The 20,772-nt window shown below is 48.4% G+C and overlaps 1 protein-coding gene across 5 annotated transcripts in view; it reads left to right on the top strand.

Moving 5' to 3' along the window:
* Nucleotides 1-7,281: 7,281 nt before the first annotated feature.
* The window catches only part of LOC116940922 (uncharacterized), a 67,050-nt gene continuing 53,559 nt past the window's right edge, over nucleotides 7,282-20,772 (top strand). For 4 of the 5 annotated variants that reach the window (XR_004402619.2, XR_004402618.2, XM_032951307.2 and 1 more), the window contains exons 1-2: nucleotides 11,744-12,003; nucleotides 13,742-14,718. Coding sequence is in view for 3 of the 5 variants with exons in the window: in XM_032951307.2 (XP_032807198.2) it covers nucleotides 14,498-14,718 (221 nt within the window). In the remaining 2 variants the exon portion in view is untranslated. Of the gene's footprint in view, nucleotides 7,840-11,743; nucleotides 12,004-13,741; nucleotides 14,719-20,772 lie in introns of those variants that run through there. The other variant, XM_032951306.2, reaches the window with a different exon arrangement.

The following is a 20,772-nucleotide window of genomic DNA, read 5'->3' as shown; positions in this document are numbered from 1 at the left end:
GCGTCACACTCCGCGTCAGGCAAGTTGCTCGGTTCGCAGATACCATGCATCGCACTTATATTCATACACTGAGTGTTTTGCGCGAGACTTGGGGCAATGTTCAACTTCAGGCTAAACTCTCCCAATGGGCAACATCGACCAACCTCCAGAGGCACAAATAAAAAAATGTGTTTTTCGTATGTATTTTATTTTTGTAACTTTAGAAGTACTGCTTATATTTCTAACCATGTTTATTGATCAGGTAAGGCCCACTGAGCTACATAGCTCCTTTTTAGAAGCGACCTGGCCACAAATGATAGCTCATCGAATTGGATTATCAAGTGGAAATGTAGATCAGCTAAATATTTTAAACTCACGTTTCTAAATGTGGAGGGAAAAACCGGAGGACCCGGACATGAAAACTCCAAATATTCGTAAAACTTATCAGCTTTCCAGCCCACCTGGTACATCCTGAGCACTTGTGACCAGCAGCACGCCCGGTCACGTTGCCTCATTGACCACTGTCGATATTGCTCGCTCTTTAATCCGTGTCCAGGGATCGAACTCGGCTGGTCGGGTTTATAGAGGCAATGCGCTAACCACTGCGCCACCACTCCGAGTAGATTACAAAACATTGACAAAGTCCTCCCGAAAAGCCTTAACATGCTGTTGGGTCAAGGGTTGTTAGCGAGCACCTATAAGCCCCGGTACAGCACACGAGGAGGTGTGTGAGCAGCACCACTCTCAACCACATTTGTCGCCCCACTGCTGATGTTAGCACGCCACACCAATTTATGGCTGAGTCGACCTGGGGGGAGGCACGGTATTCGCCACTGTCATTTGGTCGTGAGCGGGAATCGAACTTGGGTTCGCAGCGCGGTGCGCCACTGCAGTGGTTTTCGCACGGCGCTACAATACAACTACACGCACATACACAAAGGGCGCAAACACACGCCTCCTTTAAAGTCTGCCCGTGAGATGTTTCTCACCCAATTGTAGCAATACTGCAGCCAGGGATTAGTTTATCAGTGAATACATTCCGAGTAGGCCGGAATAGTAGTCACGTGACTGCACAGCCACAGCCTCTATCCGGAGGCATACCGGACGTGGTGTGCCGGATGCGAAAACATTGTGAAGTGTCGCAGACCCGGCTGAAGTTGAGCAGGCAAGGGCCCACCTACTGCACTGTATTGAGCAGAAGGGAGCCAGGCGAGATGGCTCTGACGTCCCACACAGCCCCTATCTCCATGGGAGCGTGGTGGAGAGATATATCCATTAGGGCTCCCGAGGGGGAAAGGGTGGGGGGAGTTTCGGTGATTTTTTTTGCACGTGGTAATTGCGGTGGTAATTGCGCACCGAGACACGAGCAGAACAAGAGCCATTGGGCAGACGAGGGAGGGTGGGAGACAGACGCGCGGATGGGTGTAGTCGCGATGGTGGTGATGGTTGTGATGGTGATGGTCGTGATGATGACGATGGGTGTGACGATGGTGTCCCCGAAACCTCCTTTGCCGTGACCTCCTGCCAGTGAACCTTTGACCCTTCACGTTGTTTTTGGTGTTGATAGTAGGTGATTCTGGTAACGGTAGCAAATAGTCGTGATGGTGAGGGTATAGTTGTGATGGTGGTGATGAGGATGGCGCTGACGATAATAGTCACGATGTTTGATGATAGTGTTCGTGGCGGTGGGGTCACGGTGTAAGTGATAATTGTCATGGTGATGCTGGCAATGCCGGTCGTGATTGCCGTGACAATAGTTGTGTTGGTGGTGGACGATAGTCGTGGTCGTGATTATGATGATGGTTGTGGTGGCGGTCGTGCTAATGTCGGTGATCGTGATGTTGCTGATAGCATTGTTCGTGTAGTTGATGGTGGTATTGATGGTGTGACTCGCTTACAATCCACAGCACATAGTAAGGAGCGCTGTATGATAATCTGAGGGAGGGGGACCCCCGGAAAGACTGCAGAACAACTAGACTAATAACTTACAGTATTTGTCGATTATCTTCAGTTATTTTTTCGCATGCGTGGGAATATTTTTTGTCAAATTGCCCCAAAATTCTCGCGTTTCCACAGCCTATCTCATGGCTCCGAGTCCAGACACAATCGCCGTCGTTGTTTCTCGCCTGTGTGTGTAATCCTGGGCACGAGTTAAGTGTGGTTTGTCCGCGCAAGTGAGAGTGGCTTTCATATATTCCCACGCCGTGCATAGGGCCACTGTTATCTTTTTTTGTACGAACGGCATCAAGAGCTGACTATAAAGGAGATTGTGAATCGGGCAGGGCACGGAGATGCCCATGCTCTTGTCAATCCGCCACGGTCGTGAGGACGTCTCCATGCCGTACGGGTCTTTGGGTGGGGGCAGTGCTAGATGAAGCTCATGCGGGGCCTGTAGCATATGATGTTATAAAGGGGCCCTAAATAAAAAAAAAAACTCACAAATATCAAAACGCACTTGTTTTACTTGCATAGTAAAGTAATTGTATTTTTTCATTTGCTATACAATCAGATAATACGACATATCGCTAACCTTAAACACCCAGTCGTTCATAAGAGTTAAAGGCGGTATAGTACTATGGTAATAGAGCAAGTGCAGAATCACTGAACCTAAATTGATCGCTTGAAAACATTGAGCGCGGGGCCCTTGAAAGTGCGGGGCTCGTAACACGTGCAGCTACTTTTGCGACTGGGTTAATCTGGCACTGGTGGGGGTTATTTGGCCATAGTTCACCACGTAGCACCGAAGGAGCCTATAACGACGTTTTGATGGATTGCGGTGGCCCATTTAAAAACTATCCAGCCTCCAGCACGCTTAGCTTCTGATATCGGACGATGTTTTTGGCGATGCTGTGTTGGCAGTCGTGCACGAGCACAAATAACAAACAAAAACACATACATACTGTATTCATCAGCAAAGCTGCCTTAAAAGGTAACATATATACTAGACAACGTTTTAACGAATAAAAAATAACCATTGCCCGTAACGTTGTCTATTACGTTATATATGTGTGTGGGCTTTTTCTTCTTTTGAGGCAGTGTTATTGACGAATGTGTTGAATTGTTTTGTTACTTTAATATCCAACGAGATCGTGTCAATTCCGGGTGATTTGATCGCAGGTTCTATATTCTATAATGTGGTCTGTTACAGTACTGCACAACGCACACATACTCAGCTCACTGTCCTTGCAGGTTGAGTGTGCTCCCACGTGTGTCTCACGTGTGGGGGCAATCCCCGCTTGATCCACCAACCCCTAGCCCTAGGGCAGTGGTTCTTAACCTTTGCTGCAACCTGCAGCCCCCCCCCCTTTGGTTCTCAGAATGGGCATCACGCACCCCCCCCCCCCCCAGAGGGTGTGCGTGCATCCCGGGGCTCAGAACCACACCGCCCTAGGGTAGCGCGAATGCTGCCGACGATGACGCGCGCTGGAGTCAGGAGGAGCCATGGAGCAGAGAGCGTCGGCAGGGGAGGGAGGGAGGGAGGGGGGCTGGTGGGATCCCACGCACGGCCCCTGCGGGATTCGAGTCGCACATACAAAGACACAATCCCCCCCCCCCCCCACACTCACACACTGCGCTGTAAACAACAATAACATCGACAACAACAGCAAACACTGAACAGCCCACACACTGCGATCGGAGGAGAGGCAAGTAATGTCATAGTAAACATGCCAACGTTGCACCAACGTTGTGGTCCAACGTTCCGTGTTTACTAGTTTGCGCACGGAGCAACACGAGCCCAGCATACACACGAGCGAATTCTACAGCCTGAATCAACCATAGTCCTGTAGAACCAACCAGCCACGAATCCTAAGCCTCTCACTGACAATAACCCGATTCAACTAGCTAACCAGCCGCTAATATTATCCCTAACAATTACCCGAACAACTATCCAACCAGTGTTAGGAGGAGACAACGCTCAAAGTTACGCACAGATGGCTTACAAATCCATTAGGCTATACTACACCGCCACCGCCCGGCAGAGCTATCCTTAGGGTACGGCGAATCGGGGCGACCGCCCGGGCCCCGCGCTTGGGCGGGGGGGGGGGGTTTAGCTGGAAGGCGTCGGGGAGCCCACACAGTGGGATTTGCCCCAGGCCCCGCACCCCACCCGCCTATGGACGGCCCTGCCTCTTGGCCACCTCGCAGCACAACGCAAGTAGAAGTTGCGCAAATCTATCTACTATCTAAGCCTCACCACTCGTACAAAACTCTGGATTACATGAGTGCTCGTATCCCCCCCCCTACCCACGGCTTGCTTGAAACAAGCAAAGAACGCGGTGAACAGAGGAAATATATCGGAGACTGGAGTTCCACCTAGTGGTGTCTCGTGTCCGGGACGGAAAGATGCGCCACACGCGGTGCCGTAGCGTCTCCTCGGCATTGTTGCATCGAGCCCACTCAGAGCTCACGAACCACATCAAAACCACCAATGTCAATGTGTATATATATATTTTAGTCAGTATAATCGGTAGTAGTGTGTACATGCAAGAAGCCTTATAAAACCAGTAGGATATCGTGGTTAACAATACACCAAGCTCTGTGATCCATTTCGGTTGATCTCACAGGGCTCTGCGATCCACCAGAAAGCTACTGCCAACAATTACTCGGATTTAGCCCTGTCGTGTGTATACTGCGGAGATAATGTTCTCGTGCCAACTGTTGGTAAAAGTGTGTGTTTTTTTAATGTATACGTATTCTTAATCTGGGATTTTTTTTTATCTGCCAACAGCCGTAACGAACATCTTTGTCTGCTCACGTCAGTGTACGCTCTGATTTATCCTGAGATCGAAAACATTTCGTTAGCGATTCACCCGTGGATCGCGATCCACGTATTGGCCACTTCTGGCATGGAGGAGGAGATGAAGGTCCTAAGCCTGATTTTAAAATGGGTACGTGGACTCGACAGCGTGGGTAACGGGGGGGGGGGGGGGGTAGAAGCGGGGTGGGGGCAGGGCGGGTGGTGTCAAATTTTCGAGTGAGGGTCAATTGCCCGCGTCACGTGACTGCATTGGGGCGCTGGCCTTGGTGCTGAAATTATTCTGAAAAAGTCACTCGGGGGTGGGGGCACTCGCCATGAATAGATTCGACGAATTGTCACAATTAGCTCGTTATTCGATGCAAGAATCGAATATTTTTCGTCTAGTTTCTCATATGTCCGCATATGATATGTCTGTTACTTCGGTTTTGTCTGTTTCATTTCTAACCGTCGCATTCGCACTGGCTGTCTCCTCGATGCCGCCTCGTCTGTTCCAATTGGTAGTCTCGTCGGTACTTTTTTCCCTTATTTGTTCTGTCTGGTTTGTACCGTGTCATTTACTTTGTCTCGTTCTTTTAGTCCATTGACCCAAAGAAAACGTTTGTCTGTAATGTGCAGAAATCGAAAATAACATGTATTTATTGGACACACAATTCCACTAATGAGCTTGGAGCGTCTGAATAAATTGCTACGAAATTGCGGTAAATGTCAAACAGTCATCTCGTTAAGTCTCTCCCATAATCATTGGAACTACCGAGCAAGAATATTTGTTTGGCTATGTACGGTCCGAATGAAGTTTAACATTCATGCATACATACACCTTACCACCCTTGTCCCACTTCAAATTCCTTTTGGACTTCAGATTTCCTTACATGTGTACGTGCAATTATTCGCTCTACTTTTTAGACTTATACGATGCGTTCTTCGAGCTTTGTATTGTTTTTTTCCTAGTTCGACCCGCTTTATGAACGACTTTGCCGTTCAGAACTTGACTATGTACAGTGGGTTCTGTGAATGCTTTTTGGCGGTATCCAGGTTTCTATGGTGTCACTAGGTGCTCATCGAAAATAAGCATTTATTGGCCAATGGGTTTTACCAGTGCCAAAACAAAACCTCAAAAAGAAATACCGTAAACGGTTTGAGACCGCCACCTCGTGGCCAATATTAGTAAGTGACACTATACGGGACGAGGTGCATAATGCACGTAAACAATCTCTTTTCTAGGCATAAAAATAAGTGCCTAAATTTAACCATCAGCCTAAAATGCCAATATTTAACAGGATAGTTTGACAAAATAGGCAAATTCTGGACCGGTTTACACCTATTTCCTCGCATCAGCAGAGTGCTGAAAACATTTAAGCATGCCATTTGTCTGATGGATTAAATGGCGATTCTATTTCCATCGTTTAGCCAGGAAGCAGACGCTTGCATATAACTCACAATGCGCCAAGCCAGTACGTAAGTTTATATACATATAGACACATAGTTATGCATCACCAACAAACCAAGATGACTCGGGGCGTCATGACCCATTGATACACGTGCCTAAAGCATACGATATTACATTAATCGAATCACGTGTGTACGAATCGGTAGTTGCATTTTCGTACACGGTGTACTTGATGGGATCATGTGACCCTTCCGACCAATAGAGAGAGGCCTGTACATAATACCACTGCCCTAGATTGTGACAGGGGTGGCTTAATCATGACACCTCCAAGGACAGATGCTCCCAACCTCACCGGCCCCGCTCGCGGTACGATTCGGTGATGCTGTGGTGGCCGTGGGTGCACAAGCACGAACGACACAACACGATAAAGAAGGACCTATTCCCGAAACGTCGCCTGTTCTGTATAGATTTTTTTTCCTTTAAAGGCAGCGTTATTGAGGAATGTGTTGAGTTTTTTGTTATTGGTAAAAAAAAATACATGGGTGCGTTGTGAGAAGTAATCGTGAATGTAACAGTTCCGTGGACCCCATCCCTACGACGCTGCCAAGCCTCATCCAGAGGTCAACGCAGCACAGGACAGGAGCCGCCTAGAATTAGGGGCAGGCAACCCGCGGATCTGGAACCGCACGCGGATTTGTGTCTTCCCACTTGCGGGCAACCGGTTTGTAAAATAACAACAATAACAACAACAACCTTACATCGTCAACATAATTTGACGCAAAGAAAATACGGCAATTTATTACATGCAATAGGGAATGGGTCTCTGTGGAATGTCTTGGTAACGACAAAATATACAACGGTACAACTAAATAGACGCAGTTTATTTTATCACCTATTTTGTTTATTTAAGTCAGAATGTGTTTGTCATCTGCTGTATACCCACTGCTGTGTTTGCGTATTATACAAGTAGCTCCGCGTGTGATGCGGCTCTTAAACTATTTTGGTCAAAGACAAAACATTTTATACTCTTTTTTAAAAAGGTTGCCGAAACCCTGCGCTAGATTTGACCGAATTCTCCGGATTATAAGACGCGTTGGAAAGTAAGACGCACCCACAATGTGTGCCCGGTGTCCATAAAATCATTAATACCTGTTTGCACGCGCAGCACACACCTCTTGGGCTTCGAAGACGCATCCCCCAACGTATTTTTCGCTTTTAAATAGACGGCGAATAAAGTCTCTCACAATAGGGAGAATACGGTAAACTGCTCCTTAATATCGGCTGAACGGAGTGCGGGTTGCCGTTCTGACTCGGCGATGCGATCATTTATATTCCAGTTCACGCTTGCCCCGGAATACATTCGCGAAGGCTCGTTGACTCGATGGGGCAACGCTGCGTCAGTGAGCAATCATCATTGACTTTCAGGTGCCTTCCCTGCGGCGATGCGCGTGCGTCATGTACACACGCGTAGATCGCTCAAAGTCACGCCGACCAACTCGTTAAATGAAGTCACTGTAAGAGCAGCACGGAGGAGTGATTATAATGCCAGCGCAAAGGATATCATCGTCGTCGTCATCAACAGCCGTGTTTCATCCACTGCCGGATGAAGGAGCTGCCCAGGTCGTAAGGGCATCTCCTCGCGGTCTCACGACGCCACGATCCGTATGGCGTCTGGAAATTAGCCGAAATAATCGCGGCGGTCGTCCTTTCGGAGGTATGGCAAACAAAAAAACCCAATGATTTGGTGGCATGGTTTTGTCTCTGGGTGGTACTGTGTTTTTGTTGCTCCACAAACCCACTCGTTAACGACATTGACCAAACAGCACGTTGCAGGGCCCTCCTGAAAATATTTTTGAGACTCGCTAAGGTTTCCCTACACATTATAGGCATTGTTCGTATTAAATATACCTACAACTTCATACCCAAATGTAGAAGACACCAGATTACAACGAGCAAATGTTTACTGTATGGTCTCACTGGGCCCCGTTATAGAAATATGGAATTTCCACCACTGGCCCTCCAAGCTATAAACAGAAGGCGAGTGCCTCCACATGTTTGTTTGAGCGAGAAAGCACTTTGAGTTTTTTTTTGTTTGATAATAATAAGCAGTTTCCTAGCCATATTAAAGTAATGTTGTGGACCGGCCTTAATAGTATTTATCAGGGGGTCCTAAGCAGCGGTACCCTAATTATACCTTGTAAATCACTTACTTTCCAATTATGTGGGCCGTAATGAATCCGCTTTAAACGAATTAATACAATGTTCTCATTTATTCTCAACCCTGTTGCCTAAATTAATTCATTTGAAACGTAACTAAGGACACGCAAATCCAGAAACTGTTTATAATCTTAATTTGCACGCATTTCTAAAGCAGGTGAGTGCATCATATGTTTGGTTCTCCCTTCTTTTACTTTATTAACAATATCAACATTCAGTCTGTTAATAAAAGCATGGAGGGCTCGGGAAGGACACGCCATAGCTAGACGGGATCAGATCCGATGGTCGCTAACAATGATAATGACGTCAGTGGCAGCCATGGAATGGGACGCGTTTGAGAAAACGTCCTCCAAGGAGATGGAGCGATGGAATCCGCTTGTGGGGCAGAGCTGTGTGAATTATTACATCGCACTCGCATGAGTGATGTCGACAGTTTGGAAAGGCCTTCATCCGGCAGAGAATTGATCATGGCTGCTCCTGCTGCACATGATGAAATGGACAGAGGCACTGGGTTCCCAGGAAGCATTGGAAGTAGCTGTGCGGATTCGAGTTAAATGTGTTCGTCTAGGTCAGAGGTCGGAAACCAAAATAACAAGAAGAGTCATTTTTTTCAAATTCGGGGGAGAAACCCCCCCCCCCCCGCCATCAATATGTCAAGAGCCGCCAATGCATGTGCATGCGAGACGGTGGCCGTTAATAAATAAACGTCACGTAGCAGTCCTTAAAGAGCCCCAGGTTGCCGATCCCCTGGCCTAGGCTGAGCGACTTAGCGTGGTGTGATGATTGCTCTGCAGCGTACTTGCATCGTGCGCGCTGTGATTTACGCGTTGTTGACGATAGGGCCCTCGTTATCACCTTTGTTTGGCGTCGCTACTGCTGCTGCTGCGTTGGCAGTGCTGCACAAGCTCAATTAAGAAAAAGAACTCAACACAATCGCCAATAGCACTGCATTAAGATAACACATATATACATAGATAAGCGACGTTTTGGCCAATGGCCCTACTTAATAGCACGTGCTCTGAAGAAGGGCTTTTACCAGAAACGTTGCATGATATATGTATACTGTGCTGTATATATATTTGAAGGAAATATTCTTGGCACATGTGTTGAGGTTTTTTTTTGTAACTGTCTGGGATTGGATGGAATCCGTCACATTAGTATCTATTATTTCACTTGTATAGCCACTGAAGCCTCACCGAGTCTCACGACTCTTTAGCAGGAGGGTCCTGCCAAGTCGTCGCAGTAGGGAGCGAAGGTTGCTCTGTATAATCGATTGCTATTCAGTAAGTTGGCCTTCTCTTGCGAATTATGTCACGGGATTTTTAAGGTCCAATGTGAAGCAGACGGTGCGTTAGTTTTAGTGTTGTTTTCGGAAGAGGCAATGGGCTGTGACATAGCCATGCATAGTAATAGGTTTTTACCCTTTTATCTGGCACAAAAACTGACACCTTTATACAAGGGATCATGTTTGCAATAACCACAACACATGCAGTCAAAATGCAAACAAAAAGAGACAAATCTGATAATGCACTGTCCTTGAAATAGATCGTCTCCACTGGTGTTGGACCAGAAGACGCCTTTTGGCGTCTTCTGGTCCAACACCAGTGGAGACTAGGCTCTAACAAAAGCTGTCTCGGGTGTGGACCAATCAATTTCAAGGACAGTGCATATTATTATCAGAGTTGTCTTTTTTGTTTGCATTTTGACTGCTTGTGTTGTGGTTATTGCAAACATGATCCCTTGTATAAAGGTGTCAGTTTTTGTGCCAGATAAAAGGGTAAAAACCTATTACTATATCTTGCTACTGGCAAAGGAGGTCTCATAGTATAGCCATGCATCTTTAGGAAAAAGGGTTACATAGGGTTGGGGTTAGGGAAACCGTTAGGTATGAAATATAGGAAGAGGCCCAGGGGTCAGGGATAGAGATGGGGTCAAGCATTTGAATTGAGTTCGAGCTGGGTATAGGGTGCAGGTTAGGAATAGGAATAGAATTAGGGCTGCGGTTTAGTGAGCTGGTTCATGTGATGAATAGGGTTAGAGATTTTGACTTAAGACTGTTGTGACTGCAGGAACTCATTCTTTGGTTCTTTCGGTAAAGTCACATAGATAGAAAAAATAAAAGTAAATCAAGTAAAAACTACGGCGTTTCGATCACAACACAAGCGATCGTCATCAGGAGGAAAAAGGGGGAGGGGATCGCTTGTGTTGTGATAAAAACCTCGTAGTTTATTTTATTTTATTTACTTTTATTTTTTCCATCTACGTGACTTCACCCAAAGAACCAAAGAATAGGGTTAGACATTTTGGTTCGGGGTCAGAAACAGGGTTATGGATAGGACTAGTACGCGGAGTATGAATTGCGTTTGGGAAGAAAACATTTTGAGGATGTCAATATTGTGAGTGTTCGGAAAATGGTTCGGGCATGTAAGGAGGATCGGGTTGGCCTTAGGGTTTATGGTTATTGCTACTGATTGGTTGCACAGTGTTTTGCGCCTATTAAGGCGAGTCAAGTTCTCACAACGCCACTGCACCGTTGTTCTGCCCCTTGAGTGAATGCCGACTCGTGATAATTGGCAACGATGTATAAACGCCCATTCAATTAAGAGCGGCACGGCGGTGCGGTGGTTAGCGCATTGCGCTGTGAACCAAATCAACGTTAGTCCGGTTCCCGGCCACGGAGTAAGTCGAATCAACGTGGCGACTGATGTACCTGAACCTGGCGCACGCTCCTTCACCACTCGCACTTACCCAATGTGGTGAAGTATGGTGCATAGGTGGGGAGCGGTAGTGTAGTGGTTAGCGCTATGCTACGAACCTGACGCCCCGAGTTCGATTCCTACTCACGGGCAACACAAGTGACGATTATTCTGAACGGGTCCTGGGCCTCCCCTAGGCCGACTCAGCCTCAAATGAGTACCTGGCGCGGTGTGCAAACATCACGACTAGGGGACAAAGGCGGCCAGGCTAGGCGATGGCCACCCACCCCCTCGTGTGCCGTGCCAGCCTTCATAGGTGCTCGCTAACAGCACTTGCCCCAACAGTCCGTTAAGGCAATCCGGGGGATCTCTATATGTGTTCATTAATTCAACAATAACAGCGACAAACTAATAATGGTCGCAACGTTCAAGGGCCCAGCGTGGTTGGTACGGGCGCTGGTGCCAAGAATAAACAACCCCCCCTCCCCCATCTCTTTGTCGCCTGGCGCCTGAGCACCACTCCCAACGCGCGCGTTCTCCGGCGCAGTCGCACCGCCTGCACCCTCGATGGCTACGCCACGCGCGAAGCACACGGAGGCTCATCACGGGTGTTGGAATCCCATCACGCGTCACGTGACGGCGCTGCGTCGCGGAGTAAGTGAAAAGGGAGGGTGGAGGATGTGGAGGAGGAATAGGGGGAGGATGGAGGGATGAGATGGGGGAGGGAGGAGTGAGAGGCGGGTGCCTCCGGACGCAAGGCACCCCCCCACAAAGCAACGACAAAACCACAGATTTCTCCCAAGGCGCGTCGGCTCGCTCATTGGACGAGTCCTGGATATAGATCACAACACAATTCCTCTAGCCATCGCCCAGGGACGAGAGAGAGGGGGGTGGCTGTCTCCAGTTGACGATGAAGACAGACCTCGTGTGTTGGCAGCCGGGAGAAGAGGACGATGCTTTGTGCGGTGAGGACCGAGAGAAGGGGAATTTTGCTACGTTCGGGACGGACGGGTGGAATGATTGGAGGCATTTGGCGCTGCAAGGGCTGGCCGTGTGTCCGTGGCGGTCGGGCGTGGGTGCTGGCAACACCCCATTCTCTCGTGCACCGCGTACCCGGCCTTCACGAGGTTGCCCGCCAACAATGCTTGCCCCGACGGCGTGCGTGCAGTTTGTACGGAGGAGCTTTGTCTTTGTTGGCGAGCGTGCAGGGCAGGGCGCACGTGCGTTGGTGCGAGTGTTCTGGCGTGTGCCGTTGGTATGTTGGGGGAGCGGTAGCGTGGCGTTTAGCGCACTGCGCTACGAAGCCAGCGACCCGAGTTGGATTACCGCTTATGATCAGTGACAGTGACGAATATCTGTACCGGTTCTAGACCCTCCCCTAGGTCAACTCGTCCTTAAATGAATGCCTGCTGCGGTTTGTAAATATCAGCGCTGGGGAGACAAAGGCGGCCGGGCGTGGTGCTGATCACCTCCAGCCCCCTCGTGCGCCGAACCGCTAACAGCACTTTCCCCAACAGTCTGTTAAGGCTATGCGGGGGATCTGTGTCTGTGTGTGTTGTTGGAGTGTGTTGCTATGTGTATGTGATATGTATGTACGCTTGGGTGTGTTGTATGTTACGTGGTGCTGGCCACCCACCCCCTCGTGTGCGGTGACGGCCTTCATAGGTGCTCGCTAACAGCACTTGCCTCAACAATCTGTTAAGGCTACACGGGGGGGTATTTGTTGTATGTTGGCTTGTGTGTGTTGGAATGCGTAAATGGTTGCTTGATACTGCAGTGAAAACTGAAGTGTCATTATTTGACGCGATTCCAATACCGCAAAGTTCACACACACAAACATAATACGCAGTGGAAACATCAGCCGCCACCAATTAACACCCTACCTCACGTTTGATTATGAGAAATGGTGACCATAGCTTGAGCGAGACGCAAAGTTTGAACAATGTACAATTAAAAACCAGATCCCCCTGTCGCTTCGCGTGAAATGTTCCACCTGAGATTAATTCCTCAGCCTAATTTAGTGCATGGTGCGTTGCACGTGTCAGACACCCCGCTTCTGCAATTGGGGACCAAGTCAAGAATTCGCGCGCGCGCTTTAAATGGCATTATCTGTTACGTAACGATGGTTGTTGAAAGGGGGCTTTGAAGGTGGCAAAGCATTTCTCAAGGTGGCAAAGCCATTGAGCGAAATACTTTGTAGGCGTTGTGAGCATTTCCAGCGGTACTGCTACCGTTCCTCCCACGTGAAGGATGTTGACTGGACAGATGTGGAACTACTGGACATGTCCAACGATTAACGAAAATTAATTTCTAGTCAGGTTTTCCTCGTTAAATAAAATATATTTATAATGATTGTTATTTGCTGCGAGCTACATGAATCATTTATGCCCTGTTCTCAGTAAAAAATAATTACAGCGAATTGGTTAAATGCCACGCATCATGTAACGATAGTCACGAACCAGTCTGCTTATCCCTCTTCGCACGAGTGATGGGAATTCTCTGGGATCTCCAGTTTCCTCCTATGCAAAGCTAAACAAACACGAATGGAATCGGCCAAACTTCCCAGTGCAGGGCCGGCCGTCTTGAAATAGATCCTCGACTCACAGTGAGGCTTTCATGGGTAAATAAAGGGAATACATTATTCGTATTATTATTGTTTTCTATGAGCTTAATTTATTATTTGTGCCCTATTCTCAATTTCAGGAACCTCATCCATAAATCTCTGGACGAGGCAGTAAGCGCGTGTTGGGGTATACAAGGTACGGAGGTCACAAAGAAGATGGGAGCCTGGGTTTTTTCAGAATAGTGCCATTTCTAAATAGCAACTCTGAAAGCAGTGGGTGATTAAAACTCAAGGACACTGAAATAGCACTGAGGTTCATGGAATTAATTCCATGCGTGCAGGGATTGCCGAGTTAGCTAAGGATGTAAGCAGACAGCAGCTGAAGGGAGAAGGGTCATTTGCCGGCAATCATTTTGTCGGATAAAGAGCAGGTGACAGAGTGAGAGAGATTGGCTCAGTCCAGCCCAATGAAGTGAACGGTAGAACGGAGAGCTTTGAAGAAGCAATTCAAGGGCTTTGAAGCAACATTTTATCAATCGCCTGGGTCTATATGTCGAGAGGAGCATTGCAAGAAGAGAGGGCACTCAAAGAGCTCGAGTTGAAAGGCAAAACAATATCCTGTTGGGAAGGAAGCAATTGCAGGAACCCGATTACAGACAGGAGAGTCTGCAGTATTTGAGGAATGGGCAACAGGTAAACATTCTTCCTATTACACGTAAAATTATCATGGCCACGGTTTTTTGCGATGGTATCAAGTGAATCCTGAGAAGGCATTCCGTGAATTTTTACAAGGCGTCTGTTGAATTTCAAGAAGGCGTCCTGTGAATTTTAAGGCGGAGGCGTCTCGTGAATTTAGCGAGAGGCGGAATTATTCGACGCGACAAGCAGCTGGCGCAATGAGAGGCAGGCGGAGCGCCAAGCCGGTTGCGGGGCAGGGGCTGCCGCGGCGAGAGGAGGAAGAGGATGCGGGGGCGGTGGAAAAGGGGGGGCAGAGGGAAGGGGACGGCACCACGGTGCTGGAGCTGCCGCCGACGATGACCGAGGAAGAGGTGCTGCACGTGCTGCGCGTGGTGGAGCGAGACGCGAGCCTGCGCCGCCGGGAGACGCGCAGAATCCGGTGAGTGCGGCAATCGCGCTACCCGAAGCGCGGAGATCTCCTGTGTACGAGCGTCCGTGGCTGGGAGCCCACGGCGGAGCTGTTTGAGTGTGCGGGGCGGTGAGGCTGCAATGCGCCTGGGGCCCATGGATGGGCTGGTGTGGGGTTCAAGGCGCCCAGGCTAAGAAGTGGATGGAAGAAATTGGACAGGGGACCGCATGCATTTAGAAAAACATTCTAAATTGTACAAATGAGATGGTAAACAAAAACGAGACGCAAAATTAAGAATTTCTTGAATTAAATTGCAACCGTGAGACAAGGCAACTCATGAAATCTCTGTGAGGGTGAATCCTTACGTGCCGAATTACTACACCACATACGAGAGGCCCACAGTGTTGATAGAATACGATTCGTGGGCAACTGAAGTGCAGATCTCCCGTGTGTTTTTCGGTTGTACTGCGTGTTGCTCAGCACGATGTCCGACGTTGTGCTGCATGTGCAGGGGGCTTCTGCAGGAACTGAATTGAGGGGCTCGCCTTCTCCGTCAGTTATCCACCGTTGCCGGCTGCTGCTGATGCTGTTGATGGTGCTGCTGATGCTAGTGGTTCTTGACTCTAATTGACAAAGCTCCCTGGCATAGGCCAGAAAATTGTCGTTTCGCTTGCTCTGGGAGGAAACCAACCCACCCGCGACAACAATCTCCGCAGAACAAACGCAGACCAGCGTCTCAATTCCTTCTCCAGGCCCTCCACACTATCCTCACGGCCCAGATTCCCCCTGTGTATCGGGCAACAGGCGTGCACGACGCATCGTTAGCGGTAAACATGGAAACGTGGACAGTGGGGGAGGCACGGGCAGTGGAGTTTTAAGAACCAGAGTATTAATCCGCTACATTAGCTTTCTACTCAGAGCCGCTATTAAGCGCCGTTTCTGAAAAGCGTGTTTATTGGTTTCCTTTATGATTGAATGCACAGCAGTGTCAAAGGTGTTATTATGCATAAACAGCATAATAACATTCTAGATTTGAAGCTTTCGTGACTGCAAGGATTCATACTCTTTGTTTTTTTTCGGTAAAGTCACATAGGTAAAAAATAAAATAAAAATAAATGAAAACAACTAAATTAAATCACGACGTTTCGGAGGCAACACAAGCTTCCTTCATAAGGTGTAAAAAAGGCACAGCAAAATAACTGTAGAGAGAGCTATTTGTGATGATAGACTGTTATATAGGGTAAGAGGAGGGGGAGGAGCCAGGGAGGATGGGCGCAGCATGGGGTGGGTGTGGGAGGAGCCAGAAAGGTGAAGCTCGTCCTAGAAAACATCGGAGCCACGGATGGGGGTGGGGGGGACGCGGAGCGGGGGAGAGTAGCGGTTGAGGTTTAACATGGTTAATCACATCTTTCCAATGATTGCTCAATTTGAATCCATCTTCTCGATTGAAGTTATGTCTATGTTTGTATATCTGTATGGCTTCATGGACAAATCGTTGGTGGTATCCAGACGGCTTGCAGAGTACCTTGGTATCGGATAAAACAATATGATGATAACCCACAGCGTTGTAACAGTGATCAGTTACGGCAGAAGAATTCGTTCTGCCGTGTTTCAAATCTGGTTTGTGCTCGCGAATTCGGTCAGAAATATGTTGTTTCGTCTCCCCGACATAGCAGTCACCGCAGGTACAACTCATGATAACGCTTTTATACTTTTCCTGGAATGTACCGTTAGCTGTTGTTAAATGCCACTTAATGCCCGCGCGTCTGCGGCACAGTGATCTGGTCCGGTTTCGATGAAATATAAAACCTGCCCGCTTTTAGGATCCCGACGAACGGTCCGAAGAGCGCATCGCATGCGTGCGACCGTGACGGCACGACACCGGTTCCGTCCTCTCATCCGCGACTTGCAGACACCTCCCGCGTGCGATTTGACCAACAACAGCAGGGCACGATTCTTAAGTCTCATGAATTATACAAGTTCACCGTTAATAACGCTCCTTGCGCAAATTCACGGCAATTCATTCGTTCGCTCGCGAGGCTCCCCCCCCCCTCCCCCCCCCAACGTACGCAGCCGGCTAATGGTACGCACCTCGTGGGGTGTTTTGTTTTTCGTTCTTTTTCCTCTTTCTCTCCCCCCGTGGCACAGCGGTGGCGGCTGTCTTTTTTTATTCTAAATCATAATAATCCTCAGCTGCTGCCACACCGGCCCGCCCCTCCCCGCCGCACATCGCGTCACCCCCCCCTCCCCCCCCCGCGGCGGCCTCACACCTGGGCAGATAAATCAAGGTGGCTTGCTGACTGTGCGCGCGCGTGCGTGAGTGTCACGAGCCATCTGTTGGAACACCTCGACCGTCGTGCGCTACATAAACAAAACGTAATATGGTATACGATCCTCGCTGAAATTTGTTTCGATGCCATTCGGCTTTTTCTTTCTGTTTTTCGCCACGGGCGATGTCTGGGTGCCACCCCCCCCCCCCCCTCTGCTACTCTTCCCACCACCCCTTTATCTCCAACGCGAGCGATATTAAAATGGTTTTCCTTGTGATGCCGCTGTAACAGGGAAACTGCCCCCGCGCACGAGGTTGTGCGTCGCTGGGTGTGCTTGCGGTTAGAGAGAGAGAGTCCGTAGAGATTTTCATATTTCACTGGCTCCAGACACGCTGACATCTTCTCAGATTTGTGTGCCAACGCAGCCGCTTAAAATGCAAATAGCTCTTAGCCACTACGGCAATTTAGCTGCTCACGTGCTACACTGCGAGAAATACATCTGGCTCGTTTAGGCCCTTGTGACGGCGAAACATGATAATTTTCCCAGCAGTAATTCTTGTTTTGGATTTGCATTTTTTAGCATGGATAATGTACGAGTGTATGTTTATGTCAGCTTATACATATAAAGCACGTCTTGTTACACAGTGCATGACAAATGAAGCACATGCAGTACGGTTATAACAGAATTCCTTGACGTAGAAGGGTGGTGCATTGCTATGACCACGGCTAATATTAGTCACGAGTAATTTATTCACCAGTCCCGCCACTTTCATCAATCCACACTAACCTGTGTGGCGAAGTATGATCCAAACAGTCCCCATGACTGATAACGAATGTTTCAGTTTTCAGTTTCAGTTTCATTTATTTGGTATAGCCCTGTGAGCCATCCGGCTCTTGAATCGGGTGCAACCGCAACAAACAAAAAAACATGAACAAGAAAAACATCTTAAAGTGACTATGTGACTTTGTGCAAACAGATAATCCAAGAAAAGACAGCAAAATATTGCAGAAAAAGCACCGTACACCAACGCTGTGTGCAAAAAATCCCAGTGGGATGCAAGTCAAACAACAACAACAACAACCACAAGACAACTTAGATTAAGGCCATCAGAATGAAAGCAGCAGCGGATTAACAAAGGTCTGTAAATTATTATTACTACAGCCACCATATTCCATTCGGTGCTGACTCAGCCCATCATCCCTCCTGGGGTTGATAAAATGTGTACCACTGTGTAGGACTGTGCACAGGAGATGAGCACTGCCTCGATGCTCATTTGAGCAAAACTCAAATAAATCACTGACTTTTTAACACCGTAATTGACGCAACTCGGTGGTTCGTAGCACGACGTCGTGTTCTCCGCGCGTCGCACGAATACCGTGATGCTTTACCCGCCGTATCTTATTATCTAGGACTTGCAGTGCTGCAGCGATCACGTGTTCTTCATCCCGGGCACGAGGCGAGAGCACTGCTATGCTGCCGGTAGACACTGGAGGCTTGGGAGCATGGTGGCGTTGGCCACAAATGACCGGAGGGAAGAACCCTCCCCCCCCCCCCCACCCCCCACGATTCGTCTCATCGATCAGTCGCTGCCGATAGCAAAATCCCACGCATGCCCTGCTGCTGCACAGACGTCAATCGTTTTTCCAGCGGAAAGATGCGAGTGTATTTGTAACGATAGGAGCAGACCCACGGGGTTAGGGAGTCTCGCGTAGGGCGGAGTGGCCATGCTCATCGTGGTGATCTACAACCCTTTGTCCATCGAGTGCTGGAGGAAGGCGACCTAGCATCGTGTTGGCCACGGGCGGGGGTCGTTTGACCATACTTCACTGTCCTGGTAAGTGCGGATTTGTTAAGGCAGAAGGCCAGGACCGATATAGATGGCACTCGCCACCGATGTTGACCATGTCCGTGGATCCAGATGAAATGCACTGGTTAATAGTCCAAGTGCACTAACCGCTGTCCCACCACTCAACCCCATGGGGCTCATGTTTGCGTTTAATAAGTTCGATGCGTCTATTTTACCCTGAATTCGCCCAATGCCATGGAAGTGGCCATACAACGCAATGTAGAAGGGGAAAACAGTCTTGAGACGTCTACGTATATATACACACATTTGAATGCACACAGAAAACAACATGCACATTTACAGTAATAAAAGGACAGTGCCTCCGGCCCATTGATCTGATTGCCAACTGCCACCCAGCTCCCTTGTTGTGATTCCCACAGGAGGTGTGGTACCCTCTTCTAGATTTGAAGCTTTCGTGACTGCAAGGATCCATACTCTTTGGTTCTATTCGGTAAAGTCACATTTTTACCTACGTGACTTTACCGAATAGAACCAAAGAGTATGGATCCTTGCAGTCACGAAAGCTAAAAATTTAGAATTGATAACCTCTACGGGGAGGGTTTTCACCTATCTGTTAGAGCTTTCAACAGACAACGGGACAAGAGGTCAAAGCTCATCGAGACGCTGACCTTCCTCAAAAGATGCCGTGACAACAAGCTTAAAGGACGCGACCTGGGCTTGGCTGTCTTCACTCCAACGCTGTCCTCTGGACAGTCCAGTCCCTTCACCTGATGAAGGCCACTTGTGTTGTGGCCGAAACGTCGTGATTTTTTGTTATTTTATTTTTACCTACGTGACTTTACCGAATAGAACCAAAGAGTATGTGTGGTACCCTCTTCACTCAGCCCGTGGTCATGCCTTTGGCACTCTTTCCCTGAGTTCGCAGCATTTCTCTGAAGGAAGTGCAAAAACACGCAAAGGCACTTTCAGGGGGGTCATTAATAAAGCGTGGCACTGAACTATTTATTTTATTACGACGAAGCACTGCTCGATGCTCGTAGGCAACATTTAAACTTTGGGAAAGGTGCCCATAACCACTGTATTCACGGGATTATGAGACGCATCAAACAAGTCGGACGCGCTCCCACACTGATGCCCAGTTGTCAATAAAGTTACACGATTCTGCACCAACGTGCACACGCACGTACGCACGCAAGCACGACTACCGAATTATAGGACGCATTCCCCGACGCTTGCTCTAAAATACCGAGGGAAAAGGTGCGTCCTACGAATCCGGAGAATACGGTAAAAACATAAAATGGAAATTAATCGTCATGGTCATCATCAGCCATGAGCCGCCGTCTCTAAGCCGTCGTCATCTCTCATGTTCCTGCGATGCAACGAGCCAAATGAATATCTCTTAAACGTTATTACGGTACCGTATATATATTTATACCACGTTGGTGCACGCCACTGAACCAGTGTTTGTGGAGCGCTCTTGGCCATGACATCGCTGCAACCCAGCAGCCGTGCGTCTACACAAGCCCCGCGACTCTGCTGATGACGATCACCTAAAGGTCGCAAACGTTGCCGGATTATCCTCGTGGCAAAAGTAGCTACACATACTCCGGGCCCCGCACTTTCAAGGGCCCCGCGCTAGATGATTTCAAGCTATCGATTCCGGTTCAGTGATTCTGCACTTGCTCTTATTTCTATAGTACTATACCGTCTCCCGCCTCCTCTTTTCCGAACATAGATGGACTCGTCCATCTGAACAAACTGTCAAATCGCTCTCCGTGGTGCTAACGTTAAAATAACCGCCACTTTTTTCAAATTTTCTTGCTGTGGTTTTCACACCTGATGATGATTGCTTGTGTTGCAGTCGAAACCTCGTGAGAATTGTATTGTTTTATATTTTTATTATTTTATTGTTTCCCTTCTACTACGTGACTTTACCGAAAGAACCAAGCATATACTATACTGCCTTCAACTTTTATGAACGACTGTGTGTTTTAGGGTTAGCGATG

Source organism: Petromyzon marinus, chromosome 10 (assembly GCF_048934315.1).
Source record: "Petromyzon marinus isolate PM22_M1 ecotype Great Lakes invasive population chromosome 10, UKy_Petmar_22M1.pri1.0, whole genome shotgun sequence".
NCBI lineage: Eukaryota > Metazoa > Chordata > Hyperoartia > Petromyzontiformes > Petromyzontidae > Petromyzon > Petromyzon marinus.
The sequence above is the reverse complement of the archived record's forward strand: the minus strand, read 5'-3'. Positions and strand labels throughout refer to the sequence as shown.